This window comes from Diplotaxodon limnothrissa, linkage group LG22 (assembly GCF_057381915.1).
Source record: "Diplotaxodon limnothrissa isolate DT_005_m linkage group LG22, D_limnothrissa_male_GT1.1, whole genome shotgun sequence".
NCBI lineage: Eukaryota > Metazoa > Chordata > Actinopteri > Cichliformes > Cichlidae > Diplotaxodon > Diplotaxodon limnothrissa.
In genome coordinates, this window is record NC_140616.1 from 23,701,646 (window position 1) to 23,723,549 (window position 21,904).

A 21,904-nucleotide genomic window follows, 5' to 3' on the forward strand; every position below is an offset into this window, starting at 1 on the left:
TGGGAGTGCCCATCGGGATATGCTGTTGCCAGGCAACAAGAAGAAGAGATAAAGCTAGTTGTTAGTTTCTAAAACGAGACTTGGGTTGAAAGCGGGGGATTGGGAAGGGAAGGCAGTGTACACATGAGGTAAATCAGGGATCTCACTCAAGCCTACAAATGAAAAAGACTACATTTTACAATGCGGTACAGTACTGAGTGGAAACTGGGGCTGCAATCATTTATTAGTCAGGTTTTCGGGGTACACATTTAAGGCAACGGGTGTGATGTTGGAAAAGAGGCAGGGCGTTAAAACTTCAAAACATTCCTCTGACAAAATATTGCATATGGAAAAAAAAAAAACATTGAAAGTGACCAAACAAGGAAAAAAGCATCCTTCACCACATTTGGTTTAGCTTCTTTCAGCTCATAGATGCTTTGACTTGGTGAGAGACCAAAAAAAAAAAGAGAGATGTAATATAAAATCTGTTCCTCTTTCACTGCTTGAGCAGGACTGGGATATTTGGACGGCGCTGACACCGACATCCAAAAAAAACCACTTGAGATTTCAGACGGAGGTGGGTGGCTGTGAGCTGCTGTTGTCATGGTGATGTGGAGGATTAAGATCATGATGTCCCACCAGTCAAAACTTCAGGTTGTCAGTTCTAGGAAGGAGCGGTGGGGGGGGGGCTACACATGCAGTCAATGTACTATTATTGTCCCCCCCCACCTCTCGTTCTTGATGTTGAGAAGAGTGGTCTCTCGCCTTTTTTTTTTTCCTTGCCTTGCTCCCTCTCTCCCAGGTGCTGTGATCTGCTTATGGGGAGACGGGGCCTCTAAACATTGGGTCCTTTGATCGTTCCCGCCTCCTGTAGTCTCGGTGAGGTGTAAGCAGACGCGGCCAGGCACATCGCTGCCTCGCAGAATCCCGGGAGACCCGGCGGGCCCGACTTACCGGGGCGACCGGCCTCTCCAGGTGTTCCCTGAGGTCCTCTCTCTCCGGGCCTACCGTCCCGAGCCACTCCATCGATACCGGGGGGGCCTGCAGAGTGACAGAGTTTAACATCAAATGGGATTTAACTGATTTCGAGGGGTCAAAAAGATTAACTGCACCAAATTTCATTCTAAGGGTTGGAAACCCCATTCTGGACTTGGATTACATGTGTGTACTGTATGCATGCATATATTTAAGTTGTGTGCATGTGTGCACACAGAAGTGTGAGTGTGTTTCCCTGTATTTGAATTAGCGTGTGCTGTTGCAAGCCTATTACATTTCATTCAAGAGCATCTGTTAAATGACTGGAGTTAATGATGCCTTTAAAATGCCTTTCAGCAGGCTCTCCTGTGGCGAGAGCAGTAATGTCAGGTCCTTCAGTTGCTTGCAGTACCTTTCTTCTTCCTCTTCTTATCTGTGTTCATGAAAAAAACTTTGTGGAAGGACTACTACAGTGCCCCAAGAAAAGATTGTTACACTCGACTGAGGTATAAAAGCTAGGTTGAATGTAGGCGAAGTGCAATTGAGACACACTTTGTGAGTACACGTTGATGTACATGTGACTTAAATGTCCACTGAAGCTTCTCTGCTTCTTTAGAGACCAACAAAATCCATGTGAAGGGATGAAGAGACACATTTGAGCTCATACACAGGTTCTGACTTTACTGCATTTGATTGTATTGCTGTGTCACACGCACACTGCACTTTTTTTTAAAGGCTGTCCAGAATCTTAAAATTTCTTGATTTCACAAGTGAATCCATTGTAAGTTACGTTTATGCAGCAGCTGTGTTGACTTTTGGCCCAGTCACCAGAATATTACTATTCAAAAATTCTCCATCCCTCTGGCACTCCCATTTGCATCTTAAAATTTGAAAATGAGAGTATGCTGTAAACAAGAAGGTTTTTTTTTTGTTTTTTATAACAAAGTTTTAGGTGGCAATGTCACTAGATTTTGTGGTTCTGCCCTCAGATTGCAGTGACAGTGAGTACTGTGTGATTTGCACAGTTTTTAGTGGCATTCTGCTGAGGCCCAGCCATGATGGAGGTGGAATTACACAGATTTGACAGATCCTGTGATATCATGTAATTTACATCAGCTTAACACAACTTAACTCCTTATAAAAGTGTGTTTTTCCTCCCCACTGTCGCCAAGTGCATGTTCATGGTGGGTTGTCTGATTGCCAGGGTTTTCTCTGTATTATTGGAGGGTCTTTAACCCTATAATATAAAGTGCCCTGAGCTGACAGTGTTTGTTAAAACGTCATGAAATAAACTGAATTGAATCAAATTGAACTGAATTGCCTAGGAATATGCACAAAATCTTACCTTACAGGTTCATTTAGAAGGCTTCAGGTCTTACCTTGTATTCCTGGAGCTCCTGGTGGACCTGAGTGAGGTCTACCTGGATCACCTCTCACTCCCTTTGGACCTCTTTTTCCTGAGGTAGATGAAAGAAAAAAAACACGTTTAAAAAAACACGTTTAATGCCTGAGAAGTTCAACAATATGCAAAAGTACTAATGTTTAGTTTTACCCTTAAGCCCTGTGTTTCCAATTTGCCCAGGTGCTCCAATAATGCCGGGGATGCCGCGGGCACCAGGTAAGCCATGTGGTCCCTGAGGCCCAGATGCCCCTGGAGGTCCAGGCGGTCCGGGAGACCCCATTACACCTGCACCACCAAGCACAGCCCTCTTGGCGCTTACTGCCACGGCCGCTAGCCTCTCTGTAACGGAAGAGAGGACATCATCATTTTGATTAACTGATCTTTGATGTTTCCTCAGGAGATTAAAGCAGGTCTAGATGCTCACCCTGCATCATCTTCAGCACAACCTCAACAATATGCTGGTCAGATGCATCACGTCCCTGGAGAGAGGAGGAGAACACTGAGCACTGACTAAACACTGATTGGTGTTCTGTCTGTATGTGTCTGTGATTAAGAGTGGAACTGGACTCACTGCTGGTCCCTGAATGCCCGGCATACCGGGTACTCCTCGTTCTCCATTAAGCCCCCTAGGACCGGGCAGCCCCAGTGGTCCCTGGTCTCCTGGTTTGCCAGGATCTCCAGTGGGTCCATTGTGTCCAGTGTCACCCCTGATTCCTTGCTGTGAAGAAAAAAGAGAATCAACCCAGTGAGGCCCAACACATCATGAATAATGAGAATTAACTCTTATAATTAATACCATAGGCTTTGGGTTACAGAGTTAAAGGTCAGGGTTGACTTATAGAAAGGTGGATATGACTAAGGAAAGAATAAAGCAAAACAAGTCCATCCCTGCAGTCAGATTTCTACTCGTTGTAACTCTCACCTGTCCTTTGGGCCCAGGTTCGCCAGACAAACCCTGTCACAGCAAAGACAGAAAGTCATTTTCCCCATTCATCATTTCCATCCATCATTTGCGCCTCGGAGACACTCACTGAGCAATAATTCAAGGATGAATATTGTAAATGAACATCTAAAAATGCAGCTTCAAAGACCCAAATGTGCATCATTGCCTCACTGTCATGTAAATAGCTTATTTGCCATCTGGATTATAATGGGGATTTGTATGCAAATTTGAAAAAAAACAGACATCCTCTTCTTCTTCTTAACTTTGGTAATGCTTCCAACATTTTCTTGTATACAACTCTCTGCTTTGATGCCTCCAGAACCAAATGTTTAAACCTTTTTTTTTTTTTTATCTAAAGCCTAAAAGTTGCATTTATTTATTTCCTTTTTCTTTTCAAACTTGGAAACTTTTTGTGGTCCTTATGGCAACAAAAACCACCAACTACTTTAAAGCAGCTTAAGTCTGTGCTGGAACAAATGTCCACGTTTTTACCTTTTCGCCTTTTTCGCCGGCCAATCCCTCGACTCCGGGGTCACCCTAAAAGCGACAGAGAGGTAACGAAGAATAAGGGGAATGAAAAAGGCTCTTGAAAGTATTCTTAAGTACGGAGCCAGTGGTGCAGTTTAAAAGAGGTGCTACTCACAATGCCCCCCTTTGACCCGACTTTTCCTTGGAAGCCCTGGCAGGAGAGACGGAGTAAATGTAAATGTGGACAAATGTAAACTGGATTATCCTCAGAAAAACAAGGATTCAGTACTGATTGAAACCAGCGACACCAGAGACCACAAACTAAGAAAGATGTTGCCTCATTTCTAAAACAAGGAACATGATTATGCCTAGATTATCATTTATATTGCTTCACTCATTCAAGGGTTTCACTGTGAGTAAACACTGCCCCCAATATGCAGCTTTGTGTAACTGCATTATCACAAAGTCCACAGACCTTGTCTCCCTTTGTTCCACTGAGACCCTGGGCGCCAGGCACACCGATGGGCCCTCTCTCTCCTTTGCTTCCCTGTGAGGGGAAAACAGAAGCTCTGCTGCATGATGTGTTTGAAGTAAAGAGCGCGTTATGATGTCTGAAAAAGACACGGTGCAGCTTACAGGCTTGCCGGCTGCTCCCTGTGGCCCAACTGGTCCTCGCTCCCCTCTGTCGCCCTGCGGACATCAGGTGAGGTGAGTAAGCAGCAGCTGCCGCTAGTGTTTTATTGTGATATTCAGGTTTGTACCTTAGGTCCAGGGATTCCTTGCATACCAGGCTCACCAGGAATACCAGGCTCACCCTGAGAAAGGGAGAAAGTACAATTATTCACTATATGCTATAGCTTTTAACGGTTTTTCTACTTTGCTATGAATGCCATCCAGAGTAAGCATCTGGGTAGACACTAACCAGATCCTTACTTTTCATTCCCTCTGTTGCCAAGCGCTTGCTCATAGGGAGTCATCTGATTGTTATCTATTACCACAGTCTTTATATTACAATATAAAGACTGTTGAGGTGCCTGTTGTTGCGATTTGGTGCTATATTAAAAAAACCCTGAAATTCAAGTTGACCACAAAGAAGAGAAACAATCATATATTTACCAAAGGTCCAGAGGGCCCAGGCAAGCCAACATGACCTCTAGGTCCAGGTTCCCCCTAGAAAAAGAATATTATAAGAAGAATATTAAAAGAAAGGCACACATTACACACATTACAAGAACATGAAAACCTGTTATGCTCATTTCCACATCATTTTTATTCATGGACTCTATTAGAGAAAATGTACACGATTCACAGTCCAACATAGAGCGGGGGGGTTAAATCTTCTTAGTTCATCAAGAGTCTGAAACAAGTTGTTGTAGTTCCCCTCCCTTTACGCATCTCTCAGACAAAAGGTTTAAAAAGCAGGTGGCTGGGGCTTCTCTTCTCACTGCCAGAGCTGTGTGTGTCTAAAATGGCAATGTTAGCAATATCCACTCTCACTGACATATGGAGACGAGAGTGGAAGCACTGTCTGGAAACTTGGTGTTTAGAGGAGTCTGAAGCCTAAGCTTTGGCTCACAGGGAATTCATGTACATACCCCGGGCTGCATTATCTCAAACTTGCAGTATGAACATGTAGAAGGCATACCTTTGCTCCAGGTCCACCTTTAGCTCCTGGGCTGCCAGGTAATCCCTGAAGATGGAATAAACAATGCTGAAAACAGTCCTAATCAAAGCTACATATCTGCACATCAGACACGTTTCAGGAACGCAAGCATGAAATGCACATGGCTACGTAGGCGTCGGCAGTTGGCGGTAATAATGCAGTTTGATATAATGATAATGGTAAAAATAGGCTTGTGGTGTGATTGCCACAGTTGTAGACCTTGCAGTGATGTTATGTGTGTGTGTGTGTGGTTGCTGTATCACAGTTTGACATAAAGCAGGCTAAGTTGCAGTGTATGAGTTTTAGGGAGTGTTAGTGTCACTGCAGTGACCGCGCAGCATCTCATGCAGTGCACATCTCATGCTCCATTACCCGTTAGTCAGAACGGCGCGCGCACAAACACACACTTATGTCTACCCACTGGTCTGATTGTGATAAATTGCTTGCGGTTGAAGAGAGAATGCTATTTTCAAGGTGCTTTTTATTCTAAAGCAGCATGGGTCACGGGGTCACTGTTAACCTGGATGACTGCCCAGAAAACAAAACACACCGAAATTTTACACACCGCTTCAAGCTGGTTTCCCTTGTCTGTGTTCTGGCTTTGTTGAATTCAAGAGAAGAACAGATTGCGCTTCTACGTGGTCTGAGTGACAATGACTGTTTATTTGCATGTGCTTTTTTTTTTGGCGGCGTTGTCGAACAGTTCTCCGACAAAACACGCACGCCCCCGTCGAATGATCACTCACCGCTGCTCCCTGAGGACCAGGAGGACCGGGCATCCCGGCCTGACCGGGGCCACCCTGCATAAATGAGAGCAGAAGAAGAATAAATTAATGTTTTTGTTTTTTTCACCTCCGATTGAAGTTACTCATCATTATCACTGCTGGCACACACTTACCTTGATTCCAGGAATGCCAGGTGTGCCATCTTTCCCATCAATACCCGGCAGACCCTGAAAAAGCAGGCAGATGAGTCAGTGGACTTCATTTGGCACACCTTGCCAAGCACCTCCACAACTGTGGCCTGAAAAAACAAAAGTGCGTTCACTCACATTCTCTCCCTTTTTGCCAACTGCACCCTGTGGGCCTTGGATACCTCGGCTGCCCTGCAGAAGATAAAGAAATCAGCCTCAGTAGAGCCACGGCGCACATCAGTATCGCTGCCTCCATTCAAGCTCTGAAATAGCTTCTTCTTTTTTTTTTTACACACACCACTGCCTTGACAAAAAAAAAAAAAAAAAACTTTCAGGGAAACCACTACAAGAGTCACCCACTTTGTCTCCTTTATCGCCTGGCTCTCCAGGTGGTCCATGAGGTCCTTCTTCACCCTGAAAAGAAAAGAGCAGACTCACAGTTGCCTTAGTGAATTCAGTGTATGAATATACCTCTTTATATGAGTAGCTGAATTTGTATTTGCGTGTCTTTAAGTGTGTGCGTTCTTACAGGTGGCCCAGGAGGTCCTACTGGTCCGCCGATGCCCTTGTACCCACCAGGGCCCTGAGGGAAAACAACAAAGTGCCATCAATCTGTTCGGATCAGAGAGGGAGCTAAGTCGCGGTAGCCTACCACTCATTGTGATAAAGGGATAATTAGAGCTTAACTCACTTCTTTAATGGGAGCTACACAGAGAGCCAGGCACTCTTGCTTTGGCACTAAGCCGGGGTGCTAACTTGGCTAACGTGGCTAATGTTAACAGTAAGACGGATGGCTACAGCGGATCATTAACTACAGATGGAGGCACCGTGGACCCAGACAACCCCAACTCATTAGAGAGGGAGAGAGATTTGTGTTAGCATCATTTCCATATGTCCCCATTGCTGGTAATGGATGATGTTTGTAGAGTGGGGGCAAGTCTGGCTGTGCCTCCTTGGTGCTCATCTAAGAATGAGAGCAGTACTGAGAGAGAGAGAAAGAGGGAGAAAAACAAAAAGCCAATATGCTTTTTATATGTGATAAACTGAGTGTAGTACTCACTGGTTCTCCTTTGGGACCCATCATTCCTGGATAACCACTCAGACCCATGGGACCCTTAGAAGAGAGGCAAACTATGGTAAGACAGACACCGTTGTCCACAAGAAATGGCTATTTGAGATGATACTATGTAGATTATAATATGAAAATTATAAATATTCAATTATCATCATACTGAAGGTCCTGGGATGCCCTGCTCCCCAGAGATGCCAACTTCTCCCTTGGGGCCCTGATGAAGAACAAAAAAAAAGATTATTAATAATAATAAGTATGTGCTTCGCCCTGTAGCATATGTGCCGGGAAGCAATTGTGAAACCTTGAAAAACGTTTAATCAAACCACAGATTTCATTTAGTTTTGTCTCTATATGTTTGACTTGCAAACATTTACCAAAAAATCTCATTGAAACCCGTTTCTGATATCTGCATGTATCGATGATCTGCAGCCTGCTCACACCATCCTCTGGTGGTCTTCAGCACCTGAAGCAGTTCAATCAGCGCATAATGGGTTTGCCAAGACTGTTAAAGGGGCGGAAACGAAGACTCGATGGCGCTCTTGTGCCGGGATAAGTCGGGATAAGCTTAGCATAAAGACTGAAATCTTGGGCAAACCGGGAATAATAGTCAAAGCGCCAATTGTTACTCCCCGAAAGCACGACTTGTTTTTGCATATCCAGAAGGCCACGGATTAAACAAACATAATCAGGGAGATTTTCGCGTTACTGGGAGGATTTAGGAACTCAGTTAGATGCTCAGCTCAACAATAAGCTAAGCTGGCCTAATTGTTTCCCTGCTGAAGTTACACACTTTTCATCAACACTCAGTTTAGCCTGAGCAGTCTATTAGCCTGGCCTTTTAATGATGCGACCCCTGAACTGGACACTTCAAACCATTTGTTTATATGCCAATAAAGAAATATTATTTTTGCTGGGTTTCCAGAATCTTGCTCGCCATCCTCAGCAGGTTCATTAAGTTCTTGTTTTTTTTTTCGCACTTTAAAGATAAATCTGATAGTCTTACTCCATCTTTGGCATCACGTGGGCATCAGTGATACAGCAAACCCTGTTGGTATCCATTTAAACAACTGGTGAGGATGTAAACAGCTTTCATTGTGTTTTAGAAGAAAAGAGAGCCAGGCAGCTCCTTTAAAATACTGGTCGGCCTCGGAGGAGCGCTTGCTTGATGCGTTGAGTGTTTTGAGCATCTAAAGCAAGCGCTGCCAGAAAGCTCCTTGTGTGGGAAGATCAGAGGCTAATTCCTGGGGCTTGGCTAGCCGCTCCCTTGGAGCCCACAGTATGCTCATTAGCTCTGCTTAATACAGCGAGGTGAGAGGCTCGCGCTAACCCTGACTCTCTCATCCAACTCTTCATGTACCTGGCTCCTCACCACCCCTTTCATCTGGCTTGCTGCGTGCTGACTCCAGAGCCAGGGCCAGGCCTGACTAATCGCAGCCAGATTAATGCCAGTCATGTGCCTCAGGGGGCTTCATTAGAGCTAATCCTCGCCTCCCCTTGGTCCTGTACGGTGGGTGAGTGTGCAAAAGCAACTGTACGGCATGTACACGTATGGGTGTCTGAGTGCACGCGCATATCCTCTCAAGCGGAGATTGTAGCAGCTCACCGGTCTTCCAATGCTGCCAGGATCTCCGAGAGCACCGGCACGTCCTTTGTGTCCCTAGAGGGGAAACAATTAGGCAGGATGGTGTCATAATAATTTGGTAATGCGAAACGATCACTGATGCCTGAATCAGACAGATTACTCACCTTGACTCCCTGCAGTCCCTGTGGGCCTTTAGGTCCTGCTGGGCAGTTGAGAGGACACTGGGAAAAGATAGTGAGAAGGATATGCAGTGTATGGGTTATAAAATGTGAAGTTGTGTCAGAATAGATTTGCAAGAGAGGAGGAATCTTTAGATCTTACCTCGAAATCTGCACTACCCTCTTCTCCAACAATAAACTTGCCTGGAGGACCCTAAGCAGACAGACAGATACATGGATGAGCAAAGTCACCCAGTCACAGTTGGCAGTCAGTTGCGTCTACCACCCTCCCAAGCTGAGCCAGCACTCTCTCCTTCTTTCACTCCATCTATTTCTTCCTCCATTTTCCCCCCTCTCTGTTTATAGATTGAGTTAGAAAGTTAAAGTATCTCTACAGGTGCTGATGTATTTCTGCAACAGCCAGATGAGACAGCCCACTGATCTAATGGGGGTTTATTTACCCTAGGACAGCACTAAAGCTAAACAAATACACTCCCCTGGGCTGGGAACATCACTCTCAATGAAGCACCCCCCTCCCCTTCTTGGAATCACAGAGATGCACACAGGAGAGTTCATACGCCGCTGGAAAATGACTTAAAAGCATACCTCTTAAAACTGTTTTTAGTGCATCACCACTTAGTGTCTGTTGGGACTTGTTCAAGCAGCAGTCATCTCTGGCTGCGCTTGGTGTTTTGTTACCATTCGGCGCATTAAAAACACACACGCCAACATTAACTGTGTGCTGGATAGAGCACGCATTAAGCATGGCATCAGCAGTATGTCCTTGCCTGTGATCTCATTCAGTCATTTCAGTCAGCAACAATTAGACTGATGAAAATGTACGCCTGATTAAGCCTAATGAACTCCCGGTAGCTTATTTATTAAGTTTTTAAAGCCGATCTCACCAGTCTCAGTGCCTTCATGTATTGTTTACTGTGACATCCTTTCTGTGGATTAACTTTGAGTACATTCAAGCAGCGCTTTAGTGCTTATGTGTAATGGAATTGGGATGAGGCAGTGGCGTTGTGAATGTTTGTCCTCTAGAGCGCTATGAACTGTTCTGCAAGTAAACAATACAATTATAAAATATTTCATGTTCAAACAGGTATTATTTTTTATGTTAATGTAACATTTACTAATATCAGGCTAATTGTTCCATCTGCACTATTTATATTTGGAACCTCACCACACATGCTAAGGAGGCCTAACAGCATATAGCGTAGCATCAAGACCAGAGCAGACACCAACAACAGAGAACGTGACGCTGAATAAGTCAGAAAATAGCATAAAATAGAGGCGCTATTGTAGAAGTAGATGTTAGGCCCAATGCGGCTTGCAGAAGCAGCATCAACTTTATGCCGGTTGGAGCAGCTTGAATAGCATGCCCTACATCAGACTTGCTAATAGGATGCACAGGTGAGCATCAGCTGATGTGGCAGGCACTGAGACCAGCTGACATGCTGAGATTGCTGTCTTAAGCAATGCTTCAGTTAATGGCTGTTGCTTATGCTATCTTTCCAGATTTCTAATTGCTTAATGGATCTACAACAACAAGGAAACCTACATATGATACACTAGTGTATGGGTTTTTTTTTAAAAACAGGCTTTTCAAAAGGTGGTTTTGTGTTTAGTTCGAGGATCTTTGTGACATAGAGTCAGAAAGAAAGATGACAATTCATACGATTTTTCCTCGCAATTACCGGCTTGCCCGGAGGTCCAGGAAGTCCTGGAGGTCCCGGTGGTCCAAGGATACCCTAAATGTTTGTGAGGAGAGTAAGAAATTGTGACTAAGAGCTTCTGAGAAGTTACAAAGGCCCCCATAATAAACTGAAGCTGGAGTTTCCTTACCTTTGGTCCAGTTGGTCCGATCTCACCAGGGAGACCAATTGGGCCTGGAATACCCTATACAGGACAGTTATGTTAGTGAGCGTGACAAACAAGATGATATGTACTTATCCCACCAGAGACAAATTATTGCCACACTTTAAAGAGTTGAAGGCATAACTGCACAATACCAGAGAAGCTACTTACAGCCAGTCCTGGAAGGCCAGGTCCCTGTGTGGACAAAAGTGACAAGGGGTTAAATTACTGTGTAACAAGTGGAACCAATCCATCAGAGTATCAATTAATGTTTCCAAAAGCCAATTAAAAACAAATGCAGGAATTCAGTAATGCGTGTGTACAGTGTCAGTGCAGGTTAAATAGCGCTCAGGAACAAAGACACAGAACACAATCAGTCTGTGTTTGCTGTGTCTTTTGCTTGGAATTAATTATAAACAAAGTAATTAAGTAAGTAAGCCTTCTTGGAGGAAGAACAGCCCACAGGGCTGGATCTCCTGTCTGTGGAGCGTAAGACAGCTGGGTGTACGGCACAGCCCCCAGACAGTACGCCTGTTAACGCTAAATAACGGATTAACTAATAGTGTTGTGCTCAAGCATGACATTGAATGACGCTGGACTTACAAAGATGTGCAATAGATGGACATCGAGCACCACCTAGTGGCGAAAGACTGCTACAGCTGATGCTTCATGATCGCTTGTGTGGAATGGCTGAATCTAATGACAATATGGAGTGTGACTCCTTTATTAAGGATTACATCAGGCTCGTGTCAGCTGCAGAAATCTTACAGCACATTTGGATAAACTGAACCCAAATTGAGGCACAGCTGGTCAGGCATTCATGCGTGACCTAAAAGGCACTAAGGAGGTTGCCTTAAAAAACCAGCTGTGTTGCAATGTGTTTGTTAGAGAACTGAGCAGGCTCGCAAAGAATGCCTAATTCAGTCAATCATAACTCATTTCTTAAGTATCCCGAGAGCCCTATGAGATAATGTTAGCCAATTAGTCATTTTATATTAATATACAGAGAGCACAGTTACTCAAGCACTGAACTTCAATACAGCCTTACATGAATGTACTTGTATATTATGAAACTATTCTATTCTAATCTCTATCTGATAGTTATGTTCTCAGGGAATTTCCAGGTTTCAAACTGCTTACTGGATCTACAACAACAAGATCCAGTAAGCTGTTAGAGATCAGTTAGAAAGTCAGATATTGCACGTCTCTCGAATACATGCATAACAGATTAAATAGAGATATTAGAAAAAAGTGTTATCTAAACATTTTGACTGAAGGTCCCTGGCAGTAAATTGCATGGCTGCCTCATAAAATAATATAAGAGATGAGTTGTTTCCTTTCCATCACTGGGTAGTGTTTCGAATGGTGCCAATCATAATACATATTAAATACTGGGTATCACTTATTCATCACTCAGAGTAACTGAACAGAAAAAAATGAAATGAATGATATATAGGAGCCACACGAAAAGCCTTTTGGCTTTGCATATAAGTAGTGGAGAGCAACCTCTGAAGGCTGAAAATCTTTAGTGCCAAAAACTGCAGTTTCTCACACGACCACTTAAAGCAAGCCAGCCCTCGTGGACTGTTAAATATTTCTGTACATAATCTGCAACATAATCTGCAACCACTGTTGTGTCTTGTCTCGTCGATTGCTCCTGTGCATTTCTGGCTGCTTTTTCCAACACATTTTCTGAATGAATCAGTGAGAGTATAATAATAATTTTCCTCATTATAAGCAGTGTTGGGGAGTAACGGAATACATGTACCGTTACGTATTTAAAATACAAAATACAAAATACAAAATATAAGTAGGGGAGACCGGGGATAGTTGTAACATTTTTGACATTTCTGTCTACAGACATTTCTGTCTGTAAATTGGAGCTCTTTTAAGGTAGTGGATTCAAAATGTAATGCAAAGTATTTACATGTCTCTGCTATTAAATAGTGCAACTATTTTCTCTGCAGCACAGTTACCCATTGCATGGTATGGTCTCAAACACAAAGAGTGAAATGTTACAATTAACCCCATAGTCTGGGTTAGTTGTAACATATCCTGGGGTAAAATGTAACACAATGAAATAAGGGTACTAACAAAACATTAACATGTAATCTTTGTTTATTCAACACATGAATGCACTTAGAGCCATTTATGTAGCTCTGTGTGTGTGTGACAGAATGCAGAAATCTAGCTTTTGAGCATATTCCAACCCCCCAAAAAAGACAAATTATGGAATTTTCTGCAAATGAATATTTCATTAATTTTGGTTGGTCTTCCTTGAGTTTGGCCTCATTGGCTCAGTGGGCATTATAACCTACAGCTCTTGCACCAATTTTAAACATAACAATGAAGCTGAAAAAATGTAGTTGTTCACCAGCATCGCAATTCCATTATTTTTTTCAGGGTTTACCTTGGTGTGGTTTGCAAAGTGCTTCAGAAAGATGAGGAAATCTGTTTCTTGCACCCATCCTGACTTATTTCCACTACCAGTGCTTCCTACTGGTCCATCTCTGACACAGAGGTCTGCATAATGTATGTGTGGGAACACAAACAGTGGAGGAATTGTGTTGCCAATGGCATTAACCGCATATACAAATGTGACCAGTGAACCTCTCTCTGCTGATGTTGTTGCCCCAACTTGTTTAATATAAGTTAAAGTAATAGTGTGGTAAGTTGTAACATCTGCATTATTGTTACAACTGACCCAGACTGTTGCTGTTACAACTGACCCAGACTCCTATAGCCATGAACTCGCTAACATTACAGCCAACGGCTAAAACATTAGCACTAAAGACCTACACAGAATATATCCCCATAGACATACAAATAACATAATTCAAGTTTGATGAGTTTAACTGCAAAGCAGATAATGCTATTAGAAATTGAAATAAAGTAGAAAAACTTACTTTTTGGCATACAAATTACTTTTTTTCGTGTTAAATTGTCTGTGTTTGACAAAATGTGCTGATTTTTCACATGTGATAGCAGAACTGAGTTGGGCATGCACAGGATGAGTCACATCATTTGAAACTTAGCCCTGATTGGAGAAATTGGAAGTGTTACAACTGACCCACGTTACAACTATCCCCGGTCTCCCCTAACTGTATTCCGTTACAGTTACCGTTTAAAAAGGTGGTATTCAGAATACAGTTACTTTGTTGAAATAAATGGATTACACTGCGGTACTTTCCTGTTTCATTTTGTCGCGGGTCAGGACTGTTTCGGTTTTGTTTGACAGCTACGTTCTGTTGTTCCAGGGGGCAGCGTTACGGTTGCCATGGTTACAGGGCGACGCTCTCTCTCTGCGACTGTGTGTTTCCTGGGTGAGAGAGCGCCTTTTCGTTGTTGTTGTGCTAAGCTAACAGGCAGAATGCTACAGGCATAGCCCTAAAGAATGTAGCATCATGGGCAGTGTAGTCCGTGCTGCAGGGAGAATGGACTGCCATACACGTTATGGGTCTGTGAGCGCGAGGAGGGAGAAAAAAGGATAATGGAAAGGTACGAGTTGTCATTGAGAAAAAACGGGAGCTGGAAGCATGTAAATATAATAATAACCACTGCAGCCAAGAAGAGTGCCTGACGAGCCCAGTTGTAAGTAAGCTATTAAGACTCGACTGTACACCGTGTTCGTGTTTTCCTCCGAAAACAATAAGTTCCGTTGGAGCAGCCTTTCAACGCCTCTCTCTGTCTCTCGCAAGAAAAGTTGACCCACACAACAAAGTAAAGCTATTTTTCGGCTACGAGCCGACAGGGACCCCGCCGTATTAGTCAGAGGTCCCTTTACTACAGTTCGGAGTCGCGGACCTTCAGTAACAGTAATGAATCACACAGCAATAGTACATTCACGTTGTTGTAAAAAGCATGATAATATATTAAGTAATCCAAAGTATTCAGAATACGTTACTGTCATTGAGTAACGTAACGGAATACGTTACAGAATACATTTTGGGGCATGTATTCTGTATTCTGTAATGGAATACATTTTAAAAGTAACCTTCCCAACACTGATTATAAGATGATGATGATAGCCTCCATATGCGGAATTACAGATGTAAACAAATCCTAAAGGGAGATCGCTAAAATTATTGGAATCAATGTGAAGAATCGGAAAAACACGACGACCACAACAAAGATCAGGAACCCATGAAGGGGGAAAAAAAACACCAAGATGTGATCACAAGTTAATTAATATATAATGCCCAATGGTGCAAGCTGGCAATGGCCACTTAAGCAGATTATATCTGCTTTACAAAGATTTCCCACAGCAATATAAATAAGCTTCAAGGGGTAAGCTATTCAGCTTCTCTTTGAATAGGCTGTGTCTTAATACCTGGAACTGGCATTCTGTTTTCCCACAGTGAATTAGAAATGCACCTGTTAACTACACCGAGTCATGAGTCCCTATCTGCTACTCTCTCTGTCTAAAACAAAAAGGAGAAATGGTTTCATAGGATGGGAAAGTCAAAACCTCAGGGTTGTAAAATGCAAAGAAATAAGTGATGGTGTCTGTTTGTTGTGTACAGTTTATGATGCTACATTGTAACTGCAGTTGTCAGAAAACTAGAGTTGACATTTTGTATATTAAGTTCTTTTAAAATGTTTGCAAAAACCAAAAAAAGTGACAGTTAAAAATTGATTTACTCACAGGAGTTCCGGGCTCACCAGTTGGACCTGGTTGACCCTGCAAACAACAGAAATCAGTAACATATCTGTGATGGTTAACTGTGGTATTATTACACATATAGATGACAATGACAATATCTTTTTGAAATGAAAACAGCACACCAGGATGAATGAAAGAAAGTCCTTAACAACACAGCGATTCTCACGCTTTCCCCTGCAAGCAGGAGTTCGACGTCATTCTCAACATCACAGTGACAGGGCATAGGGAACATTACCCAGAGATTTTATATTTCTATAAATCTGAACCTTTCAGAGTATTCCACCAGCAGCACAAACAGATTTCACACAGAACAGCAGCACAATTGTGATTTTGCACTAATAATCTTTTTAGGTTAAGGTTTAGACACTTGCCTTTGGTCCAGGTCTCCCGATAGGACCTCGGTCACCCTTTGCTCCAATCAAACCCTGGAGGCAAACAGAAAGAAATGAAATCGGGTAGATGTGCTATGCAGTATATACTGAAAACCGTCACAAATGAAACATAATTAACATCACAGGAGGGTTAACCTCACATTTAATCAAAGTTGACTTGGTTCAGGTAAGTAATTGGGAAACAAACCTGAGACTGAGATTCCGGGGCAGATTACTGGCTTAACCTCTGAGGAATGCCTGGTTTTGTGTGTGTGTGTGTGTGTGTGTTTGTGCTTCTGTTAGCATGTGACCGTTTGGCACTGATGCTCAAGTTCCATCTGAAGCAGCAACTCAAATTGAAAAAGCTAGGACACAGTTATATACGAGTCTCTGTCTCTGCACAGTGGCAGTAGTTAGGACTTGCAATGCCATAATAATATGCCTCTTATTTTATAGTTAAAACAAACATACATGAGCAAAACAAGTAATGTGTAGTATATAGACCAGATTAACGTCATCAACACCTACTAATATTCTAAGCTCTTATGTAAACTGATCTATTCCAATGACAATTGGACAAACTCCACTCTCGATAGGTTTCATGTTCTCTGTGGAAAGCTGGGGAAAAACCTGGTGTAAATATGTAGGAAAAAAAAAAAATATTAACCAGCCCCTTTCAGCACTGTTAAAACAGATACCTGGATAAAAAAATGAATAATCTGTGAGGTACAACAAAATCAAGCTTTCTGGTTTCTTTTTACAGACCACTTGTAGTGCGTATTTTATTATCTAGTCATATTTTAGCGTGATGTGGTTGCATGGAGGTAAACATATTAAAAGCAAAGAAGAGGGATTGAGTTTGTGAAATGTAGTCCTAAAACTTCTGGTAGTAGCTTTGAACCTGATATCCTGGCTACAAAACACTGACCTGTGGGTGCTCAGACTGTGCTATCACAAACATAGCATGTTGTAAAGATCATCCAGGATATAGGACAACAAACAAGACTGAGCCTCTAGTGCAGGGATGTTAAACTTATTTTACATCGCAGGCCACAAACAACCCGTTTTGCTCTTACATCAGTGAAGCTACCCTTTCTGTCAATGTAGAGAAATCTAACTACACATTTAATCAATGGATATCTTAATATATGAAAAAGAAGCACAATTTCAACAGTATGTCTCATTTTTTCTTCATGATAAAGAAACGCTGCTGTAGTAAATGAAAAAACCCTGTCAGCATGACTCTTTGGCCTTGAGTTGTAACAAGTAAATGCACAAAATTACAGAAATCTATCATTTAATTACTTTGGCATCGTATGAATGGCCATGGAGGAGGTGTTTGTCTGAAGGAAAAGCTGTAAAACTTGTGAAAATACGTTTCAAAATTGAAGTTCAAAATCTGGAAGCAATATTTTTAAAAGTTTTTCTCCTTTTTTCATTCTCTCTTGCACACAGTTTACTTACATCAATGCCATTCTCCCCGGGTGATCCGTCAGGACCTGGCTCTCCTGGCTCTCCCTTCTGCCCCTACAGCAAAATCCACACCGTAAAAACCGTGTTCAAGTAAATCACAAGTTAAAGTTGCTGCAAAATTAAACTGGCACCGTGACAGTACAGACTTACTGGTGGGCCAGGTGACCCGGGACGCCCTTTCTCTCCCTGCAGATAGACAAAGGGCATGTGTTAACCCAACTAAACATACAGTACACGCCATGGTTACACCTTTGTGTTCACAACTGTATCATATTCATCACCTAAATGCCTTTCATTGCTACGCATCGCCTCATAGAAATGAATTTAGGAAGATTTATCACGTCGCAAATTTCACGAGACAGCATGAGAAAAATGTGCCACATAAATATATACTGTACTGAGCACAGAGAGGTGCACGGGCAGATGTTAATCAGTTGCTCCAGTGTTGATATTATAAGCAATCTTTAGATGGACTCTGAAGTGTGTCTACACTGGCTGCGTTTTCTATCAGGCTTTGATCCCACTGTTAAGCCTTTGGATGAGTGAGCAAAGAGTGACAGGTTTAATAACATGCTAGACTGACACCGTTTATTGATAGATAAAGAGCCTTTTAAAAATAGTTTTTTGGCTAAAATGCTAATAAAAAAGAGACTTTTTACATTTGATTTGGTATTGAGCCATAAAGCATGCTATCTCCACACTGCTCTAGAGCAGCTTCTGTTTCCAACACATTTACACAACTTTGCCTGTTGTTAACCCTTTGAGTAACTCGCACATATCACGTTACTGTGACCCAAACTCGGGTCTGAGGCAAGGATCTCTTCTCAAAGACCCCTCTCTCTGCTGGGAACAGAGCTCTTTTGTGCCGGTGTTTTCATTTGCAGCGCTCTCTGCTGGTATGAATTCAGTACTGCGCCACACCTCCTGATTTGGTATTTCTCCAGCACAATGAGGAGCTTTGTGGGAAAACCTATTTGGCAAACCTGTGTGGATACTCACATCAATGCCATCTGACCCAGGAGTGCCAGAGGGGCCGGGTGGGCCTGGCGGGCCCGGAGGTCCAGGTGGACCCCTCTGAAACACAGACAGAGAGGAAAAAAGGTCAAACAGCAACATTTACTAATTCACTCTGTGCAGTAGCCTGTAGCAACAATCAGGATGCAGTATCATTGTGGAATATATAACTAACAGATGTTAAATATATATTGTAATATCATAGTGGATATTAATTTTCATGGATTTTTATAAAAATGAAAACACATTTGATGTATGTTTTATTTTCCCAAATAAGGAAATATAACCTAACCCTCCATCATAGAACCAAATATCGGAGTGGTTACTGCAGGTTAAGGTGGGCAACTCTGAAAGCCGAGTGAGTTTAATTAACATGGAGCATTGCAACAAAAATAACATGATAAAACTGGCATCTTTGAGGAGGTAAACACAAAGGATCGAGGAGGAATGTGGGAGGAAGGGCTAAAAGACTGGCACTGTTTACCCCCACCCAACCCACCCCCCTCCTTCTCCATCCTACTGCCTGTCTTGAACAACATTTTATTGCAAGGGTCAGTCCATCAAGTGATAAAAGAATAAATCCCACTTTGAATTCTTCAGGTGTTAAAACCCCCAAAACAAAACACAGAATGATCCTTGAAAGTGAAAACTCCTGTAAGTCCAGAAGATAACGTGTAGGTGTCTGTTTGAATAACAGCTTTCACGCTCAGTGGACAAAGTTTGTGTGTCGGTGTCAGTGCACACTGACTTTTCCCCCCCTTAAATCTGGCATGGCTGCAAAGATTTGACCCCCAAAAAACTGAAAAAATAAATCCCATCATTCTTGGTTAAATAGTGCTCCTCTTGGCCCCTGTAAAGGTAGCCTAGGTAATGATGAATCCGTGCCTTAAAAAAGAGGGGGCGCCGTGGTTAGAAAGACCTAAGAGTCCGTGTACGATAAGGGTGATCCATGAAAGATCCACAAGATAGCTTCCACCCCTGAAAATCATTTTCTTCTACATTCATTCTATAAAGCTGGGTACTCATCACACTTATATCCTTGCTTCCATGCTGTGGTTATTTAATCCCTTCATCCAGCCCAAGATGGCACGAAACCTACAAGATCACCTGAAGATATCCATAGCCGACTGGACCCTTACCGAGGGCCCTTACCCCCTGAACCCTTGAGCCCCGATCAAGTTTTGAGCTCTTCTGTGCCACTCACCACTTGAGCCAAAACCAGGCACAAGGTCTGCAGAATAACCCAGGTCTTCAGCAAGGCAGAGAGAGCAGCCATGGTCCCTCTCCCCTGTCCGTCTCTCCTCGGTTGAGCAAATCCTCTCTTCTAGTGCCTCTTTCTGCTCCCTTACTCCTCTCAAGGCCGGCACAGTGCAGAGCTGGTGGAGCAAAGCTGTCAGAGAAGAAGGAGGAGGAGGGGAGGTCGGGGGTGCTGTGTGCACAGCCCACAGGATGGATGGCAAGTTGAAGAGGGTGGGGAGGGAGTAGGGCAAAGAGAGTAAGAGAGGTGTTGTCCAGCCCCCAGTGCTGGCCCCTGGAAGCAGAAGAAAAATTCTCTGTCTCAGGCTCAACAGTGTAAAAACACACACATACACACGTGTAGTTTCTAAATCCTGTTGGGCAGGATTTACCAAACTTCCCAAATTTGGGGGGATCTGAGCAGTTAATGACACTGGAGTGTAATCACAAGCATTTCATCAACTTCCTCCCTTATTCACATCTTGCCTTTTGTTTTGTTTTCTCGCACTGTACTAAAATAACCTCAGAAAAAAATGTAAATGGATGTGATTCAGTGAGTGAGGAGGCACTGGTGACTTTCAAGCTTGTTCACAAAAATGGGTGTCTGCATCTTCTTTGCTAACAGAGGGGATGAGCGAGCACTTCCAAATAATGCACCTGATCACCAAGCAAAGTCACTTACTGACATCTAGTGGTCATTAAGCAAAGAGCACGTTCGCTCCCACACTAATCCAAAGTGGCCTCTAAAAACTAGCAAAACAGTGAAAAATGACCTCACAGTGACCCCTATAGTACCGAAATTTTATTACACCAGCGTTAGCCTCTGTGGCCACTAGATGGCAGCAAAGACACATCAAGAGATGCCAGTGGGCCTCTAAGATCTCCATCAACGGGGCATTTGCTGTCCTCTGTGATAATAAAGACAGTACTGAGTATGTTGAGAGGAAATGCATTTATTAGTGAATTGAGATCCATTACACTTTGCAGGGGATCTCAACACACCCCCACGAACAATAAATTAGGGAAAACATCTCAGTGGTGGCTTTTGTGCTGGATTTGTTTTTCCCCATTTCCATTTGCAAATCTATCACTCGCTAAATCAAAATTAATTGGTATTACATTTTTCATACTTTACTCAAAGGATTAACTCTAAACTACGTCATGCTGAAAAAAACCCCCACCAAAAAAAAGTATTAACAAGAATAATTAAAACGCAACATGCAGAAAGCCATTTGAGTGTTTATGTATAATACATTTTACACTTGTCTTTTGTGTCAAAACAACGTCAATGTCAGCTTTTTTCTTTTAGAATATAAAGTATTCAATACAAGAGAAAAAAGGGTTCAACTGGCTTCTTAAGTCAGAAAAGGATTGCAAAATATTACGCAGTTTTCCTCTTTCTGCATTTCATTTGATGCCAATACTGTACATTCATGAAATAAGCCAAATTATTATGAAGATATAATATAAGGCGTGTGCTTTGTGTAGTCATATCTAAAAAGAGTGCACCGAATCTTCCTTTTTTCAGGGGCCATGAGCAGGCATTGTGGAGGCAGCAGCCCTCTGCTTTATTATGCCTTTGCGAAGTGTTAACTTCAGTGGCACCTCTCCCACAAATATCTTTAAAAAGTCAATGTCAGCGAAGTTCTGCAAATGAGAAATAGTACTTTCTTGTAATTCCCATGAGTCATTTCCTTCAAGCCGTTGACTGTTGCAACATCAAGTAGGAACTCATTTTAGATGCAATTAATCTGAGAAATACAAAAAGTGATTCAAAAGAAGCTCAAATGCAGAGTTCAGAGCTTTAGGTTGTAAGAGAGTCAAACTTAGTTTAATGAAAAAGAACCTTATGTATTGTTCCTTTTATGTCTCACATGCTTTTATAAATGGATATAGTGCATATACGTGTACAGTTATGTTGGTATTTTGCTGGTAAGTCTGTGGGTTGTGTGATGAGCTGTGAGAAAGAGGACAACTCTTTTTTTCTCTAATATCTACAATCATATGAAAAAGAAAGTTTTCGTATGACTCTTTATAATCCTGTTCAAAACGAACTAGACTGCATGATTCAGTAGCTTGTAGAACCACCTTTAGGAGCAATGACTCAAAGCAATCATTTTCTTTATGACTTT

At 42.5% G+C, this 21,904-nt stretch overlaps 1 protein-coding gene across 1 annotated transcript; it reads right to left on the minus strand.

Annotated features, from left to right (window-relative positions):
- Nucleotides 1–814: 814 nt before the first annotated feature.
- col9a2 (procollagen, type IX, alpha 2) lies at nt 815–19,812 on the minus strand. The gene is made up of 32 exons (XM_085346395.1): nt 19,741–19,812; nt 18,522–18,596; nt 17,673–17,708; nt 17,514–17,576; nt 16,050–16,103; nt 15,661–15,696; nt 11,187–11,210; nt 11,004–11,057; nt 10,856–10,909; nt 9,319–9,369; nt 9,162–9,218; nt 9,019–9,072; nt 7,576–7,629; nt 7,404–7,457; nt 6,873–6,926; nt 6,704–6,757; nt 6,482–6,535; nt 6,329–6,382; nt 6,177–6,230; nt 5,413–5,457; nt 4,884–4,937; nt 4,529–4,582; nt 4,404–4,457; nt 4,243–4,314; nt 3,943–3,978; nt 3,792–3,836; nt 3,279–3,311; nt 2,928–3,074; nt 2,781–2,835; nt 2,507–2,695; nt 2,334–2,411; nt 815–1,020 (listed from the first exon to the last, which is right to left on the minus strand). Exons 1-32 carry the CDS (start codon nt 19,810–19,812, stop codon nt 815–817), a joined length of 2,076 nt encoding a protein of 691 aa, XP_085202521.1.
- Nucleotides 19,813–21,904: the final 2,092 nt, after the last annotated feature.

What these genes read in the sequence shown, in the direction of transcription:
- col9a2 (XM_085346395.1), bottom strand. Translation starts at nt 19,812, where the DNA reads ATGGCTGCTCTCTCTGCCTTGCTGAAGACCTGGGTTATTCTGCAGACC. An exon ending in TCGGACCAACTGGACCAAAG is followed by an intron (nt 10,910 to 11,003) that starts GTAAGGAAACTC and finishes ACAAACATTTAG; the next exon opens with GGTATCCTTGGACCACCGGG. An exon ending in CAGGCGATAAAGGAGACAAA is followed by an intron (nt 6,536 to 6,703) that starts GTGGGTGACTCT and finishes TATCTTCTGCAG; the next exon opens with GGCAGCCGAGGTATCCAAGG.